We start from the raw sequence: 19,774 nt of genomic DNA on the forward strand, positions 1-19,774 counted from the left end.
TAAACAATGTCTAGTTCTGTGACTACTAAAACCTGTTACTAAAAAAGCAAAACCAATTGCTTATATTATGAGATTATAATAAAAAGAAACAGTAGCCTGTTGTCTTAAGTACAATTATCCTTTCAAAATCTTATATTGTGAGAGCAATTACAATTGTTATTAAATTTACTAATGAAAATCAGAAAAATGGTGAAAATTTTAAATGTTTATAATAAATATGATTATTCATAGTAATAAAATGTACATTAATAGTTTAAATAGATTCATAAGAATACAATAGGTATTATCAAGAAAATTTAACAAATGTCACTTTCTTCTTCTAAAACAAAATATTAAATGTTAGGGTCACATCGTATGAAGGATGTTTATGAGAGCTATTTTCTGTAGTGCATCAGATCATTATTTATTAAGCACCTTTTTACCTGGTGGTATGCTAATTAGCAATGTGTAGCTTTGGCTACATTAAATTGGCTTGGCCAACTGAAAATTTTTCCAGAAAGAAATACTACAAAATATCTTTTTATTTTGAAAAGACATTCAACTTAAGTTGCTTTATCTAGAAGGGCACTTATATTTTTTCTTATCAGTTTTATAAAAAAACACATGAATCAGATTCATCATCACCTAATTAATTTAGACATCTTGTTGTAACATCCCATGGGAAAGAAGAGTTTATCCATGTAGAAACAAAATAGACCTTCAAGGCTAATCTGGAATTCTGATTTCATTAAGAATAAGTTTGGTCTACTTGGTCAAATAAGTAAAGACATGAGATTTGCACCTAACTTGTCTTATGACACTCTTAAAAAAATAACATTTTGATTTGCTTGAATAAAATCTGAGCAATATTATAGACTAAAATGTTGAGCCATGATAAATTTGTAATGCTGAGAGAAAAGATAAGAACTTGCTTCGGCAAAATCGTGAAGAAAAGCTTTGCTTCGGAATTCTTCCAGTTTTGGTATGGAACATTTCCTCTGTTGTGATTTTTGCATTCCCTGGATGCTCCGCAAATTCTCCTTATGACAATATTTCAAAGGAGTATCTCATCAATAATAAGAGCTAAATTAAGAGCTAAATTAGCGATAGGTTATTATGGCTCATATGATTGTGACTTGATAGGATGAATATTTTGAGTGGGTGTTTCTTGTCTGCTTTGACTGTCCTTAAGACTGGGTACAGTAAGTCAGCAGCAAGTTAGAGGGTAGAAATATACAGTTTGACTTATGGGTTTAAGTGAGTGTATCTCCAGCCATTAAATTATAGATCCTTAAAATATACACTAAGTCTTAGAAACATTCTTATTAGTGACAAACTACTCTTTAGTGATTTTAAAGGACATTAATGAGGTAATGATTTATTAGCAAATTACGGTAGACAAAGGTCTCTTATACAATAAACAAAACTTGTATGCCCAGGTACATACAATTTAGAGCTTAAGAAATGTTGAATATTGAAGTTAAATGGGATTTTTTATATTTGTAACTTGGATATTTACTTCATAGGAGAAAGCCTTTTTATTGTAATTCTATACAAAACTAAGGTTATAGTATTTTCATGCAGGGAAAAAGCATCACTCAATCTACTAGCAGAAATCAGGGTGCCCTTTTAAAAATAACTGTTTAGGCTGATTGATAAATCAAGGAAATGGCTTTTTAGGGAACTATCCTTTTTATGTATATCTCTTTATTAATAGTCAAATTATTTGTAGGTGAAGAATTATAATTAAAAAGCAGATTCACTGCGATATAAAAAGATAGAAAGGTGAAAACCCTCAATACCTTTCAATAATATTGATCGTTAAAGTGCAAAATGTAGTTTAAGTTATTGAGTTTATTTTGTAAAGTAGGGAATTACTTCTGCCAATCATTGGTATCATCTCATGTGGTACCATAATGACTAATAATACACAAATGTAAGATTACAGATGTAACTTGTAGTCAAAACCAGAGTCCTGTAAAAGATAAGCAAAGGTGAATCAAGATCTCTATTTTAACTTTTTGTAAATGTACTCCACTCACTGATAAAGTAAACAATGTGGAGTAACAGTGTTTAAGTGTGGTGGGATATCAATATATTTAAAAGTAGGAGGGAACTAGATAGATTACTTGAAGATGGGGAAATGGGACACATAAAAAAGGTAAATGTGAAGCATTGCATGGGGGAAAAGATGCATGATATCTTAAGAATCTTTTTCATATTAGTTGGGGACATGCTGCTGAGAAAATGATATTTTATTATTGAAAAAGAAAATTGACTTAGATGAAATTACAATAAAAACAATTTTTGAACGTCTAGTTTGTAATAGAATTTAAAACCTTAGAGTTTGAAAAGGGGATTGCCATATATCCCTGTGCAGTACTTCAGATTTTCTATATCCTTGGTAATAAATAGATGGTGAAGTGAGTGAGGAGATAAAAAAGTTCTTTACATTTCTTTCAGACTTTGAGTACACCATAAATTAAATATTAAAACAATTTTTACAGTAGTTTGCTTTCAATTATGACTGCTAACGTTATGCATTTTTTAAATTATTTTTATACATTAAAATTGTGTTCTCTGCAGCTAGGCAGACTGATTGTTAGTTATGTTGGCTAAGGTAGTTTAAGTTTTAGTAACACAGTATATTGAAAGCATAAGCTAAGTTTCTGAATGCAGTTTATCCGCTGTCATTGTTCACCCTTAAATAAATGTTAAATAAAATAATTTCCTACTTATTAAATTTAATGAGTGTATGCCTTATAAAAATTTTCATTTGATAGGAAAAAATATTGAGAATCTTATCAATATAGCTTTAATTCAGCTATTTAAAGAGTTGGTTATGTAGGGTATTTTTCTTTCAATAAGACATGAAATTGAACATTCTATATTCTTAATGTGATTAGATTTTTCTGTAAGCATAAAAATCTTACTCATATCATATAATAAATTGAACTTTTGGGTAAATTTTTGAAGAGAGTATCTAGACAGAGTAAAATGGGAAGCTGAAGCAATAGTTCAAATAAGAAACTACTTTGGTTTCAAATATATATGTTTTTCAAAATAGATGTTCAGATCCAAATATCTAGAAAATGGTCTCACTAATGAAGTGAATACTACTCTGGACTTAAATCAGAGTAACCATGATGAACAGATTAATGAGGTGGAAGAGACAAGAATTTGGGGGGAAGTATGACCTTGTTTTCATAATATTTATAGTTTAGAAAAAGAAAGCTTTGCAACTCATATTTTAAAATTCAACTGTTAAGAAATTCAAATAAAATAAATTTAAAGCTGATATTCTAAAAGTCAAGTTCTGTTTTGAGAGATATGGGATCTTCTAATAAACAAGCTTATAAGGAATTTAGAGAATCAAAAATGTACACAAATTTCTAATGAGCTATGGTTTTTCAGAGAATGTGATACATAAAATATGTAAGGACACATAACCAAAAGCCAGTTCAGAAGGGGGACACAACCAGGAAAGCAGTGTGTTAGGAAAACTAAAACCAAGAATAAGTGGAGATGTGGAAGTCAAAAATAATGCTAAGGATACACACACCTCTTTCTCAATCTTTCTCTCTCTCCTCTCCTCTTGCTCTTGCAAACATACAAACACCCACAACACACTATATTCAAATATATACACGCACAGTGATATCTACATGTATACACACATGTATATGTGAATGTATACATATAGGTATACTGTCTCACACACACATACAGAGAGACGTCCAGCTAGACATAGATACACACACCTATATGTGCAATGATGTGGTAATTTTGGAACATTTTTTAGAAAAGAGTTAAAAGTAAACAAAAAACAAAGAGCAAGGACTAATAAAATTACATTTTGTTATGACCTTCTTCCTTCTAACAAGAATAATCCTGAAATGAACGGAGAAGAAATTCAAAGCAGTAGAAATCTAAGCAATGAAACTCAAGGTAGACAAGGAGATAAGGTGCCTCTTTTCATGTTTGAACATCACAGCCCAGGTAATTTACAAGCCAGTGCACTGATAACTATTGCCAGTAATTGAAAAAAAAAAAACAAAAAGAAACTTGATATTAAAAGAAGAAAAATTCTGCAAACCACAGCTCTGTGAGCTTAATGTAGATTCTGAACAAAATTTTAGAAATTACAAAAAGCCTTTTTTTCTTAATTTTTCAAAATAAATGGGTTTAGGTTTCTCAAAAAATGATTATTAACATTTACAATATGAATATTAAGAACAGCTATTACAAATTTTGGATAAGGTTTCTAGAGTAAGGTTTCTAGAGTAATATATTGGAATGATAGGAATATAATATATCTTGAGTTTAGGAAGGCATTTACATAATTCTACATGACGTTATTTAACAATATAAATATAAAAAGGTGGTCTGAGTGACATTTCTAGTGGGTAATGAAATTTATGATATTGATCAGGATAAAGGCCTCTGGTAGTGTTCTGAAGGGCCATATCCTTTTTTTTACACATACAATATAGCTAAAAAAAGAGGAAACATATATTTCTTGATTGGTTTGTTATCTCCTTTCCAGTTCTAACAGTCTACAAAGTAAAATTATTTCAATTTCACAGATGAAGGAACTAAGATTCAAAATGTTTAACTTTCCTCCTATCTGGAGGTAATTGGAGAACTTGATTTTAAACTCAGATCTACATGGCCCTTCCACTGTATCTCCTGAGAGGACAAAAGGCACACATACCAAATTTGTGGTACCATAGAGCTGGGGAGTTATGTTAAAATGCAGAATGATGGAATCAAGAGCTAGAAAGTATGGGGACCATGGGTCAGAAGAAACAGTGAAATTCTCCAGAAATTAATAGAAATTAATATCAATTTTAAAAGAAACTTCCAGAAAAATCAATGGAAGATATACAAAATGGCAAAACATGCTTTATCAAGAGATCGTGTAAAAAATGTCCAGAAGTCTGAGTGTGAGCTTTATTAGTCAGTTTAAGGGTGATAAAAATAAATGTGACCTTAAGCTGTGTTAATGGAAATACTAATGAGGCAAAGAAAGGGAATCACACTGTTATCTTCAGATGTTAGAAGACACTGAGAGTAGAGCTTTCCACATTAATCCTGGCTGCCATGTTCTAAAGGACATGTGGACAAACTGGCAAATATTGAGTGATGTGTCCCACATGGACATTTAGAAAAGCAAGTGCTTTCCCTACCATACCTTGTAATTTGTAAATATTTGTTTTGCTTATGTGTCATTATTGTACAGCATAGTTTTTCTATACCTTTATAAAAATTCCCAGAGAACAATGGTTCAGAATGGAATATTCTAGTCTCATAATTGCAGCTCTATGAGAAAAGTAGTTCTAAGTGATGCTTGGTTTCTAAATTATATTTTTATATCTGGAAAATATCTATTTTATGAAAGTTATTTTTTTTCATGATAATGTAAAAGTGCTTATATTAACACTTTTTATGTATTTTTATAGCCAGACATGTTATTACTGCTATAATGTGTATTTTCCAAAAATGTATAATTTCCATATTTTTATTGTGCTTTTACGAATGCTTTTCTTTGATGTTTATAAATGCCGAAAAGGCTCCCTTAAGGAGAAGAATTTTAAATGTAAATAAGCTTTTTTAGTCAGTTTAAAGTAAACAAATTGAGACATTATTTAAGGTACATGCCATATTTTGTGCTTGAACCCTGTCAGCGTCTTATTTACATAGTAATTAAATAACTCAACTTTTGTATTACATTCCAGTGTTTTTTGATGTATATTTGTAACAAAGAATACTTCATATATTTTAAAAAACTTACTGCAGAGAGAGACATTGACCACATATAATGCTTCATAACAGATTGAATATAATAAAACCTTGTAACTGTCTTTTTGATCTATGCCTCTGAAACAAGACTACAGGAACCTTATTCAGAATTTTTAAATACAGGAAATGCAACATTAATTCATGTAAAGAATATTTGGTCAGATTATCTTTTTGAAAGAGAAAGGTTATTTGTCCCCTTGTTCTTTACTGTAGAAGCTTTGTCAAACTCTTTCCTTAAAAGTTGACCTCCGCTCAATTTATAAAGAAAACATAAAGACATCCTTAGGTGACTGACCAGCTTACTCAAACCTGGTTTCCATAATGAAAAGATCAAGTTTCAGAAAAAATGTAACCCCTTTATATCACATTTGCATTTTTATAATTCTCAAGCAAACATTCAATTTCATTGTTACCCTCAACAACATTTCTTGAAGCATTTTCCAGAAGTTTATGTCAATGGCTAGTCTCTGAAAACACTCTCAGAAACTATTTAGACTCCGTAAAGTTTACAATCACTTCTTGGAGTCGGCCTCATCTGGACATTACATGTTTTTGTTGTGTACCTTTTGTCATTGAAAGTGCAGGAAAAAGATTATTTGTAATTTCTAAGAAATATGTAGAATATTATACAGCTAGCCAGTTAATGAAAGAGGATGAGAAAAGCCAAGAAAATAGATTACTTTTAAATGTCTGGAAAATATCCTCCAAATCAAGGCAAAGATTATGGTTTTGTGGCAGTATTCATTTGTTCATTTTTTTCTGATTTTAAGACTTTATGAAACAAAGTATTAATATTTATAGATTCATATTATCTCTTTATTATACTATAGCAACTGGGTGCAAGGAAAATACACAGTAGCTACTGTATCAATAAAAAAATTCCCAAATTTTTACCAGTTTCTAATTTAATCACTTTGGATAAAGTGAATGAAATATTTTCCAATCTCTATGAACGTATGTATTTGAGCCTCTCCATAAATATGCATGAAGTACTTTTCATGTCTTCATAGTAAACCCCTTCATCTTTGCTGTTTGTCAAAAGAGAGAAAGGATCAGGTAAGTTCAGTACGTTCTGAACAACCAATGTCTTTATGGTGCACAAAGGTGTCCTGAAACGCTTTAGTAGGACATGGTTTAGACACGATTGTCCGGTCCCTTATAGTAAAAGTTGGTCAAGTTTGCTCGCTATGTGGGTTCATATACAAGGAGATAATTTCAGACACTTTAGGCTTCTTCCACAGAATGATAATGTGACTCGTGGAAGAATTATAGATAGCTTACTTACTATCTGAGACTCATGGAGAGGCCAACAGAAAGCACAATTTATGTGAGCAGCAATCTGTACATAAGGGAAAGAGCACGGTCTGGATATCAGAACAACTGATCTCTCACTTTGGCTTTACTATGAACTAGCTCTGAATATAGAAAAGTCAACTGATTTCTATGTTTCCTACTTTTCTCTTTTATAAGATGTCCATTTAAACTTCAAAAAAAAAGCATATGATAGATTACAATTTCAATTATATGAATTTTAATACAAAACATATAAAATCAATTTCAAAAATTTTTCTGTATATACTGAAAATGTTTGTAAGAATGAACTAACGATAGGCCTTCTCTAATTTCTCCTATTAAATGTAGGTACCCAATATAACTTGAAAATATTGAGCATAACTATTCTTTTTGCAAAAGGGAATCTAGAAAAAGACTGCTTCCCACAGAAAATTTATTAACAATAGGTGCTCAATTAAATGTTTTTATACAATGAACAAGGCCCCTTTTTATATAAATAATCGGGGGAGAAATCTTTTTAAGTCATTTTTTTCTTTCCATCACTCCACCTACACACAAAATTCTGTTGTAAAGACATCACTTCTATGAGGAGGTATTCATTGTAGATGTACAGAAGTCTATGAAAACCTATGTTTACAAGAGAAAAACATTATCATTCTAACCAACTGCATATTCACTCAGATGCTTAATAAAAGCTATCTGATATATATTCTTGAGGAAGTATATACAGCTGGCAACTGTTTTCCAAGACTCAACATTTAACAAACTAAATTTTCTCATTTTAAATCCTTCATGTGTCCTTTTGACACTTAGTTGAAATTTTGGAACTAACATGATCACACTAAAAATATAAATGAAAGTAGCATTAACCATAGACTGATACTCAACTTCAGGAGTTAAAATAAATACAAGTGTGGATTAGAGTAAAATTATCTTGAAAATAAGTAAATCAAAACAGCCAAAATGATTAGATTTTTCTTTGAAAATACCCCATCCACTGCATTCCCTCCAAAGGACAAAAGTAGCAAAAGAGGAAGGTAGCAAAAAAGGAAACAGGAAAGCCTGCTTCAGTAACTGGACATATTGATTTAATTGGCTAAGAAGTCCAAATGCTAATACTCCTAATAATCAGCCATTCCTTTTGTGTTTTGGTAACATATATCCTTATACAATGTATATCAAATGGAATTTTTTGATTCACCTCTGACATTTCAAAATTTCCATTTTTGAATTCCCCTAGTCTTAAGTAAGTAACACATTGTCTACTTTGTTTGAGATCTACAACATTATCCCCAACATCTAGGGCTCCATGATGTAAAATGTCATTTTGTCGATCTTCTGTTCCAGTACTCACTTTAATTTTTTTAATTAAAATTGGATTTTCAAATATAATCACAAAGACATCTCCTGTTGAAGGTGGTTTCCCCCAAAAGTACTCATCAACACTACTATACGCCTTGCTTGCTTCATAATTTTCAAAAACATTCATGTTGGTATATAGATTTGCAGGAGGGTTATCAGGGATGTCAAATGACTCTTCTTCAAAATCATCATCCTTCAGCTTATTCTCAGTCCCTTTATATGATGAGTAATAACCCATGTGCTGAAAGAGAGATGGTTTAAAACGGATCACATTTTTCTGAGCTAAAAGACCCCGGAAATGAGTTAATAGCCAATCACAAGGCATTTCTTGATAAAACATTAATAAAAAGTGTGCCAAACGTGGGAGATCATGAGAATGATAAAGTTTTCCAATGTAGCCAAGCTTAGAGAACTCAAGAGTTACCCAGTAGGTTCCTTCTAGGGAGGTAATGACTTTCTTGATGGCAGTTAAGAAATTTTTTGAACATCGAACGTCATCTTCAAGCATTACATAATAGTCTGAAGTATTGGCACAAAAATTAAGCAGAAAAGCATAATCTACGTTTTGCTTGGAACGAAATCTGACTCTGTCTTCTGGATCATTGTAATTTCTTTTAAGGCCATCCAGGATTGGGTAATATTCCTCTGGAGCATGTATAACTATTAATCTTCCTGCAATGATATGGTGGGCAAATTTCTGTGTAATATCCTGGACCATGACATCACGCCAGGATGAATTAAAGTCCGCTAGGTGAACCACCACCGAAATTTCCTTCAGCTCTTCGTAGCTGGATTGCTCAAAAATTGACTTGATTGTCTCAAGTAAATAGTTTCCTTTTTTTCGTTTCACTGATGAAAGTCCAATTGTAAGAAACCCTGAGCAAAAGAATTCAGAAGGAAGAAAATTAAATATAAAATAGGTTTTGAATAACACAGAAAAAAAACTTTTCTCCTTAGGCCTGCTACTGTATTAGGTAAATCTAGTAAATGATATGTATAGAATATTTTGTGAGTGAAGTATTATGCTAAATACATAAAGGCTACAGTACTTAATACATAATTGACTTTTCTATGGAAAAAATACATCTTAAGCACAATGACGTATGAGCTTCATTGCTGTGAACATTTATTTATGAAATAAAAAATATGATTTGAGGTGTTTTGCAGCTTAATGCCTATTAGAGAAGATAGATGTTTGGATAATATCCACACTATTAAAAAATACAAAAGGAGAAGGGAATTCACAGTTAAGGATGACAAACCAGTCTCAAATGATAAAAAAAAGAAAATTAAGCATAACTCATTATTTTAATAATCTCTAAATTTTTCATGGAAAACATGTTACATTTTCGTTTTCCTTTGATCACTCTCATTATCTCACACCAAAAAATTAATAATTGGACTTCACAATTTTATTTTGAAATTTACCTAGAATGCTATTAGAATCCAAAAAAAATTATACTATTTTTAAAAACTGCATTATTACTCAAATGTAGAGTAAATTGTTCCAACACATGAGTATCACTCTCTTCCTTGTTTTGAAACACATTTTATAGCAATTTCTGTGGGGATATTTTTATTCAATTACCTAAAATCTCAAATTAGAATCTGGATATTTTAGGGGATAAAATAAAACCTTGTGAAATCGCAGTTTACTTCTAACAAGTGTAGATGTCTCCTTATTGAAATATTCTCACTTTTTAAAGTTCTGATTCTCACCATGATTCAGAACTGAATACAATTTCATAACCACTACTTGAAAAATAGGAAAATGTTTATATTCACCAAGATCATTGTTTAATACAGATATCTACTTGTTGTGACTTACGCAATACTGAAAAACCCTTTCCAAGAATTATCTTTCTCGCTAGTCTGTCAGAGAGGTAGAGATTTACACATATTGCTTAAATACCTGGATTTATGGCCCTAACTGCTTTTGAAAAATGAGTATGTTCTCTGGTACGAATCGATTCAAGAAACCAGCTTAAATGCCCTGGAATAGCCAATACTATTAGAATACTTCCTACTTTAAAGGAAGAAATCTATGCATTTTGCATATAATACGTATCTTGAATATTCCTAACGGTTTTTTGGGAGAGCTTTGCACTTGTCATCATTTTTGCTTTATAGATGAGGAAACTAAATCACAGGGAGATGAGCTTGCTTATGCAAAGTGTAACACCTAATGAGTGGTGTGGTGCCAAGATCCAAAGTGCCCTGCTTGTACCCTCTGTTTTATATTGTCCCTTTGTATAAAGCAGTGGCATATGTGCCAATACACATTAGTAAGCTTAGGATGGAAAGGGAGAATTAGTAATGTTTGCACAAAGGTAGTGTAACAGATGGAGATAAAAATAAACATTGGCAATCTTATGTAATTAGAAGAAAGCTTAAGAGCTATAGACATTTGAAATGAAGGAATGAATGGAAGACAGACCTAAAGAAACCTGAATTAAGTTAAGCTACAATTTCCTCAACCTGGTGATCACAGACTCACTTGCATAAACACTTCTTAACGGGGAACTCAATTTCTGTGGTCCCCACATGATCTATTAAGAAATTCAGAAATTCATGATATCACTGTGCTTCATTAATTTCACGAGTCATATTTTTCACACAGAAATATTTTAAAATCAAGTTGAATATTATAATTGATGGCATCTTACAATGAAAACTTAAGCATTAATACTTATGCTTTCCTAGTGGCACATTAATTAGGTCATGATACCTTCCACAGTCTATGGTGTTTTGAAATCCATAAAGTATGTGTAGTATGTTACTCCTCAGACTCAATCTATCTATAGTGAGCTGAATAGTTTTCTCCAAAAATCCAAGTCTACCTAGAACCTCAGGCTGTGACCTTATTTGAAAATAGAGTATTGCAGACATAATTAGTTAAGGATCTTGAGATAAATCACATCAGATTTAGAGTGGGCTCTAAATGCAATGATTGGTGTCCTTGAAGAAGAAGAGAGACATAGAGACCAAGGAAAGAAGATCATGTGGAGATGGAGCTTGGGATCATAGTTATGCCCTCACAAACCAGGAAACACCAAGAGTGACCAGAAGCTAAAACAGTCAAGAAAAGATTCTCCCCTGTGATTTTCAGGGGAATGGTTCTGCCCACACCTTGATTTGGAATGCCTGGTCTCCAGAAGTATGAAAAAATACATTTCCATGATTTTAAACTAGTTTGTGATAATTTGTTACAGCACCTTGATAAATTAAAATAATGACTTTCACTACTTCAAAAGCAGTGGCAAGGCATAAAAACCAAAGCATTATTATTGGAAAATGTATCAGTAGGAGAATAGTTATTTTTAAAAGATATGTTTTATAAGTGCAAATAAATGGATTTTTCTCAGTCTCTCTACATGGTTCTACAGCAAATTGTTTGAAAATTTATATCTCAAACAGGCATTTAAAAGTTTCTTTTTTTTTATTAATGGAATTGGATCAACGAGTAATTGCAATTTGTGAAGACATGTTGAATTACTTCCCAAAGAATATATTTTAGTAAAGCCCATAAAGTTTTATTGCTATACAAATGAAGCCAGTTGTCATTGTTTTAAAACAAAAATATTTTATGTATTCTTGATTTGAAAGTGGAGGGATACTTACGCTTTCTTTGTAAAGGTGTGGCAGCTAAGTAGCGATAGGTGACATTGATGGCTCCTGAGAAATTAGATAGGTCTTTGAAAGTATGCACATAACGTTCTGAATTCAGTTGATGTGTGGATGTTTCCCTTATAAGTTGTTTGTCTCCTTCCTGAATGCCAAGAAGGAGGCAGAGAAAATAAATAAATAATAGATGGTCATGGATTAAATAAAGTTTTTCCTTACACAATGAATATATGGGGTTGGTATATAATATGGATGTTCTATAAATCTCAGCTACTGGCACCACAAGCTATAGATCCTCATCTCACACCTGAATTCCCACCTAGAGTCTCTACTCCAGACTCCACTACTCTATTGCCCTCTTCATACTTCACTTCAGTTTGCTTTTCCCACAGTATACATTAATAATGGCACTTTCTTGACAAAAAAAATCTCTACATGAAAACTTCCACTGCCTTTATGTTAAAATTCAAATTCTTTATAATAATTTGATGATCTTAAAATTTCACAGTAATCTACTTCACAGTAATCACATAAAGCTAATTCTTACTAAATTTTCCATATTTTAGTCATATTAAGCATATTAAGATTTTATCTTCTTCATGAATTATTAAGTAATACCACACATTATTTCTATATAATTATTTCTGGATAATTTATTAATGAAAGAGTTTTAGTCAGTCACCTTTCTGGCCACTATAACCAAAGGCTGTTGAGAACAAATAGCCATGGTCCTTCTGACATTAGTGTTTTTTCAAATGTCTTCAAGATGTCTTAATTAAAATACATTTGCGGCAAGTCAAGGAAGTGTCTTCAGACCTTACACTACTTTTTCTCATGATATATTTGCTTGCTGCTTATGTGTGTGTGTAAACTAGCCTGTTGGAATTGAAGTCTGGTCCTTTTATATTTAAGATCCCCTTTATGTAATTGGTAAGGGACTTATGTTATCCAATCTTTGAGAAGGCTTATATTAAAAAATGCTCATATTTAGCTTAAAATACGTTATTAATTACTAATTGGTTCCCTTTTCTCTCTTTAGTATAAGTTCAATAGTACATTTTGATTACCTAAGCACGATTTGATCAAGTCTTGTTGGTTATATATTATTTGCAAAATATCGACTTGCCTGGCCTTTGTATCTGGCTTACTACCACAAGTAGAATATATTCAAAGATAACCTATTTAGAAATAATTTTGTTGTTGTTTTTAGGCAAGTGTCTACTGTACTCTGTGATATTATATGGATCTATTTCCACTATTCCATGTAGAATGGCAGGCCAGGCATATGTAAGCCATTAAGCCATTAAGCCTATAAGCCATTAAGACTATAGAGAAAGTAAATGCATTTGAACAAATTTGGTCTTCATATTATCTGCCTGTGGTCAATAAAACTTGAATTAAACCAGTGTTTATAAAAAATTAGAAAGGATTCAAATACAAATTTTACTTCATTTGGAACATTCAATATTTTGCTTCAAATTCAAATGTCAATAAAGAAAGAGACTGACTCAAAATTTTAAATCAATGGCCGACTGGAATTGTCTTAGAATAAAAGTTGAGAATATTAGGCCATGACTGGGAGGAGCTTCCAATCTGGTCTTTGCTAATTCAAGATCCATTCTGAATATCTCTTCTGTATACTCAATTATGTTTATAAACTTACACTCAATCTTTAATACTGTATTTCTATTTTTATATTTGATAATTGAGGAAAATATGTTATAGTCTTTTACAATATGTATAATATATTTGCCATCTATAAGTAACACTTCCAAAATATATGAAATTATGCCTTCAGTTCTATATTTCTTATACCAACTGAGTATCTGTTGGATTCTGATAATTGTAATTTCTTTACACAGAAATATTTTGGTCTCTGTCTCTCTGGAAACATATAAAACATTATTAAAGCTTTAAAATTTATGATTGCCAAAAAGTAACTAAGGACTCAGTTCAGCACCAACTGCTTATACTAGTAATGTGATAGTGCCCATTATCAATAGAGTCTTGAAGAAATATCTATAAAAATCACAGTAGTCACAATTCTGAATTCATTTCATCATTCTGTTCTTATGTGATTTTACAGTCTAAAGGAAGTGCAGGATATTGAATCTTTCTTTAAGAATTCTATCTTGAATGTGTAAAAATCCAGACCTTTTCTGTGTGAAGGTAGAGTACATTCATCCTGATTGAAGGACATAACAGAATATAAAATGAAATGGAAGTTATATGAAAGCACTTTATTAAATTCTCAAGAACAAGCTTCTTTACACTTTTCAGCATAAATAAATAATGCAACTTTCACCTAAGTCAGTCTTGTTGGCTGCTTTCCAGAGACATCTACCTGAACAGCGAGGCTCTCCCTGGATACCTTCTTTCTGTAGCTACTATGCTGTGGTGTATTTCTCAGTAATAAGACAAAGCTTTATGACAATCATTTTCTGGATAGGAATGCAATTCAATGCACTAGCTACAGACTAAGTATATACCCTAGTGGCTACTTTGAAGATGCTCACAGCGCAGAGGCTAAGTTGATTGGGCATGTAGCGTCTCTTCTACTTAGACTGCCTTGTAATAGTATTTGTCTCTTGCACTGAGCTTGGCTTCCTTTCCCAACGAAAGGCACATATGCCCCGGATATGTAAGCAATCCATTAAACTGTTATATGCCACGGATTTAAGGCCACAAATGCATTTTTCTACCAAAAACAGCAGAATAGAATGTGCTCCTTAACTCCAGAGATCTTTTACTTGTGATTATTTATCTGATTTCTCTGAATTATAACTCGTATTTCCCCCGGAAATAAGGAAGGTAGGAAAAGAAAAATGTACTATTGTCTATACTTAGCAAATTGTACACATTGTGGTATTCTGGAGTTAAGGCAAAAAAAGTCGAATGAGATAATGTTGTGAAAACTGAAATAAACACGGATAAAAAGGTCAAAAGGGACAAGTGCTACAGAGAAACTACATCGTATACCAGCAGGTAGCTGGTTCTCCTTGGCAATTAAACATTTTTAGAAAAACATCTTAATGTAATTTTGCATTAATTATTTAAAGAATGTTTTAAATCTTTATACATATTAAGCCTTGGGATAAAATTTAGCTCTAAATGCATTTATGTAAAAAAATCATCTAATAAATAGAGAGAAATGAAACTAATAAAAATACTGTCATTAAATTTTCAGTAAGGGGAGTGCTTGTATTTAACCACCATTTTTAAAACTATTTTATTTATTTATTCATGAGAGACACACAGACATAGGCAGAGGAAGAAGCAGGCTTCATGCAGGAAGCCTGATGTAGGACTCAATCCTAGGACCAGGATCAAGCCCTAGGCCAAAGGCAGATGCTCAACCGCTGAGCCACCCAGGTGTCCCTTAACCATCATTTTAACTCACTTTTTTCCCAACCTATATAAGTATTTAAAAATAATTACAATTTTTAAAACTAAGGAGCAATCCCTTCTCTACACTTGGGCTTACTTGTAAATTTGACTAGATATATGTGTAATCTAGCCAGAGAAAATTTTATTGACAAAATATTCTTTTAGTAAGAGCTGTTTCATTAAATCACACCTTTTACATTAGTTAGATAGGACTGAAATTTGTATAGAAATGTGTAAAAATCCACAAGACAGGACAATAGTATTTGATCTTTATAAAAATATACTCTATTACTCCTTACACATTTTATAATGAATTTGAAGAGATTCTATATCAACAAGATATAAGGATGATTGTTACACACAATGGTCTTTTGTCTGTTTAAAATGAAACACTGAAATTGGGTTTGAAAGTGTCTCAGAAATGCAAGTCATTGGATACAATAAGTTTCCTGCCAATAGCATGTGTTTTATTTACAAAATGTAACAAAAAGAGTAGGATTTTTTCAGATATCTTAAGCTCAATTCACATAGAAAGTGAATAAGAAAAATGTTCATGTTATTCTCCTCAGACATAAAATGATGCGATACCTCTAACAGTAACAAATGATAGAACAAAATGAGTTCTCAAAATTAGCCAGAGTAAGTCCTTTTGTATTTCTAGAATTTACTTAAAAATTTATTTATATGTTATATGCTAACTTATCCTTTTTAAGCTACTAAATAGTTTTCACATCATTATCTCCAGTTCCTCAGCTTCTCTACTACTTTTCTGTGAATATAAATACATAAAATGGTGGCCATTTATGACATTTGATTCAAAATCAAATGAGGTGTCATACATTATAACAAAATATTACTTCTTAACAAAATAGTATAATTAGTATCATTATTAAAAATAAGATTTTGAAAATTTGATGATAATATAAAAAATTGAGAAAGTAAGGACTAATATCTTTAAGCAATTTTTAAAATTCTATATATTTCAAGTTAAAGCTCAAAAAGTATTATGGTGTACACACAAATAAAATAATTCAGCATAGTGATGATAGCTAATTTATTTATAACTAAATGTGCATATTTGAACTACTATATGCAAGAAAACATTGCAACATAAATCAAAGTAATTGTAATGCTGGTAATATAGGATTAATACAAGTAGCTAGATAGAAAGTATATATGTTACCATTTTGCTCAAACTAATGCTATTCCAGGAACCTGAGATTGAAATCAAGTTACAATTGGACTAAGCCTAATTTGACTTAGACCTTATTTATAACAGCAACAACAAAAATAACCTCCAAAACTTACCAGAACATAGCTGTCTTCAATGTACAAGTTCATAAAGAGAAGGAAAATGACAAGAACTCCCAAGAATGACACTGTGGAACGTTTTCGCAGGCATCTCATTTTATCGAGTATTTCAAAAATATGCTTCATTTGACAAAATTTAAACATTCTATCCTGTGGAAAAGAGGCATAGAATTACTGACAATTAATTTTGGATGTATTTTTTCATAATATGTATCAAAAGCCAGGCCTTTATAAAATCTCACCCTTCACACGTTTTTAACTAAAGTTGTTTCCAATTTCACAACTGTGACTTTCACAGATGGTTCATATTTTAACATAAGGTCAATACACTGCCTTATATTGATGTGGAATAAATAAAAATAAAAGGCAAATCTCAGTTATTTCTGTACATACGAACATTGATAATGGTAACATGTAAAAAAAAGTTCTTTGATTAAACAGAAGAAAAATAAAAGAGAAAGACAAACTATAAGGTAACTTCTACTGCCTCATAGGATAATGTAATGAAAATGGAAGAAATTAGAAGCATGGGCCTAATATTGATTTTGGAGTAAGTACACTGGGAAGAGCACCTGGGAGGGAGTCTGAGTCCGAGAAAGAAAGTTGTAAAGGAAGTTAAAGTTTTGGGCTAAGTGCAAACATATCTTTGAGAACTTGAGTTAACAGTTGGTTTGCTTATTTTTCCAATAATTCTTGTTAAGTCAGAGTAAATACTGGAGTGGCATATCTACATTGTCTTTCTTGATATACTAATTAGAAGTTTGGCTATTTACAATAATTCATAGCCTGCAAACAGAATAAAACAAAACAAAACAACAACAACAAAAAACCCACCAAGATTACTGCCAGGGAGATTAGTGGAGATCTAATTTTTTCCCCATTCCACTCATGTACATTTTGTGTTATCTTCCAATCACTGATTTGTTTAGATTACTGATTGTTCAAAAAGTATAAACATATATGGAATGATCAAACGACCGGTTGAATCATATTTTGTCTAAAATCAAGTATAGTCTGGAAACTGTGCCCCTTCGAGTTGGGTACTGGGTCTTCCTGAGCTCAGTGTTAGCATGAAGTATTTATATGAATAAAGAACTTCAAGAAGTGAAAATGGCCTGTACCCCAAGCCATTAAATGATGTCTAGGACACACCAGGCAAACGATATCTCTTTGATGAATTAATACAAGAAGGAATTTATGAATCTTTATAAACTATAAGAAAGAATATTAGGAATTGGGAGAAAGGCTTAACAAAGGCAGAGAATGGAAGAAGTCTCAAAAGAAATATAAGAATTATTGTTCATTTTCTTTAGCCATATTTTTCTTTAGGTTATTAGGAATTGGGAGAAAGGCTTAACAAAGGGAGAGAATAAGTCTCAAAAGAAATATAAGCATTATTGTTCATTTTCTTTAGCCATATTTTTCTTTAGGTTATTTTTCTTGTTAATTTACAGAAGTTTTAAATATATGTCTAGAGATGCATATATATACATTTATCTTTGCTTATGTTGCAAATATTTAGATATCTTCCCCAAGTATTATATTTTCTTCTTCTTGGTCTCACTTCTGCAGTGAGTGTCTTTTATTTCAAATTTATTTCCTACATACAGCTTTTATTTTTTGGTATAATGTTTAAAAAATCCTTCCCAATTTTGACATCATATGGGAAGTCTCTTTTATTTTTTGTTTGTTTTTCATGGATAGATTTTTAATATATCTAGACTTTATCTTTGTGTCTTTTATCATGTAGCAGAATAGTTTTGTTTATTAATTTTTCATATGGAGAACTGATGGTCTTCTACTTACAGGGAACTGGCCATAACTACTAGTCACATTACCACTCCTGACTTCAAGCGTGTGGGGAAGTGTAATCTCCTGTGTAACCAGAAATAAAGAAGAACATTACTATTGTATCACATACTTTATATCGAATCATCCATTCTTTTGATATGTGATGCTACTTCTAGAATAAGGTCACTTTCTAATTTTCATTTACAGGTTAAAAATGTATTTATAAATCCATCATTTATAACATTTTTCAGTAATAAAATATATAGCAATTTCAAACCAAAACATAAGTGAAATTCTTCTTAAAATTTTAAAAAATATTTAATTTAAGTGAAATTCTGTTACCTGGTAATGATTCTACAGATGAAACTGCATCATGTTTTAAAAGATTTTTATATGTATTTTGAAAATTGACAAAAATACAAAGCATTAGAATCTAATTATATACCACGGGACACAATATTTTTAAATGTCAATTTGGGAAGACTTATCAATAGCACGAAATGCATGTATTCCCTTTGATTCTGCAATTATACTTCTAAAAATCTATTCAAAGACAAAAATTGTATTTGGGAGTAATGTTTAACTATGATGTAGAAGACTGTAAAATAAATTGGAAACAATAAGATACTAACCACTATTATCTCAGTATAGAAGAATTATCAAGAATACTCAATCTTGTTTTTACTGTTTTCAATTTCCATACTTTCAAAGTACATACATTTAGTATTTAAAAAGTTACTTTTAATTTTCAAAATTCTCTACTGTTGGAAAACAAAACTGCATTTTATTTCTTGTATACAAAAGCAAAATGCAGCAATTTTTTCCAGGAAATAAAATTTTAAAAATGTAGCACTGTATGGTATGTTTTGGATGCCCTGAACTTGAATGTTACAAGTTCAGTATAAGCGCTAAGTCAAGAAGAAGTATATTCTAATTTTATTCCTTTGAGACAAAGGAATAAAGGAAAAAATGTAAATAATGTGACTGCAAATTCAATCTGTAAAGTCCAGTTGTAGATAATTATATACAAAGAATATAAGAATACCTATTAAAATTTATTAAATACTTACTAAATGCTAGGCAATACAGTTTGCATGGGTAACTCATTGATCCTTCATAACAATGCTGAGATTATAATAGTACCATTAGTTTTACAAATGAAAAAAAAAAAAAAAAACTAGGGTTTTCTTGAGATGTCTTAATAAGGAAAGGTTCCAGTTTTTAA

General features: G+C 31.2%; 1 protein-coding gene across 15 annotated transcripts in view; it reads right to left on the reverse strand.

The window, feature by feature from the left end:
* Nucleotides 1-8,140: 8,140 nt before the first annotated feature.
* Nucleotides 8,141-19,774, reverse strand: part of MGAT4C (MGAT4 family member C) — a 719,810-nt gene continuing 708,176 nt past the window's right edge. For 13 of the 15 annotated variants that reach the window (XM_077845721.1, XM_077845717.1, XM_077845719.1 and 10 more), the window contains 3 exons: nt 16,756-16,908; nt 12,058-12,205; nt 8,141-9,312 (listed from right to left, as the gene is read on the reverse strand). In XM_077845721.1, coding sequence (XP_077701847.1) covers nt 8,171-9,312; nt 12,058-12,205; nt 16,756-16,902 — 1,437 coding nt within the window. In that variant the 5' untranslated portion in view covers nt 16,903-16,908 and the 3' untranslated portion in view covers nt 8,141-8,170. Of the gene's footprint in view, nt 9,313-12,057; nt 12,206-16,755; nt 16,909-18,564; nt 18,634-19,774 lie in introns of all 15 variants that reach the window. The other 2 variants (XM_077845712.1, XM_077845708.1) reach the window with 1 other exon arrangement.

The sequence above is a fragment of the Canis aureus genome, chromosome 13 (assembly GCF_053574225.1).
Source record: "Canis aureus isolate CA01 chromosome 13, VMU_Caureus_v.1.0, whole genome shotgun sequence".
NCBI classification, from domain to species: Eukaryota; Metazoa; Chordata; class Mammalia; order Carnivora; family Canidae; genus Canis; species Canis aureus.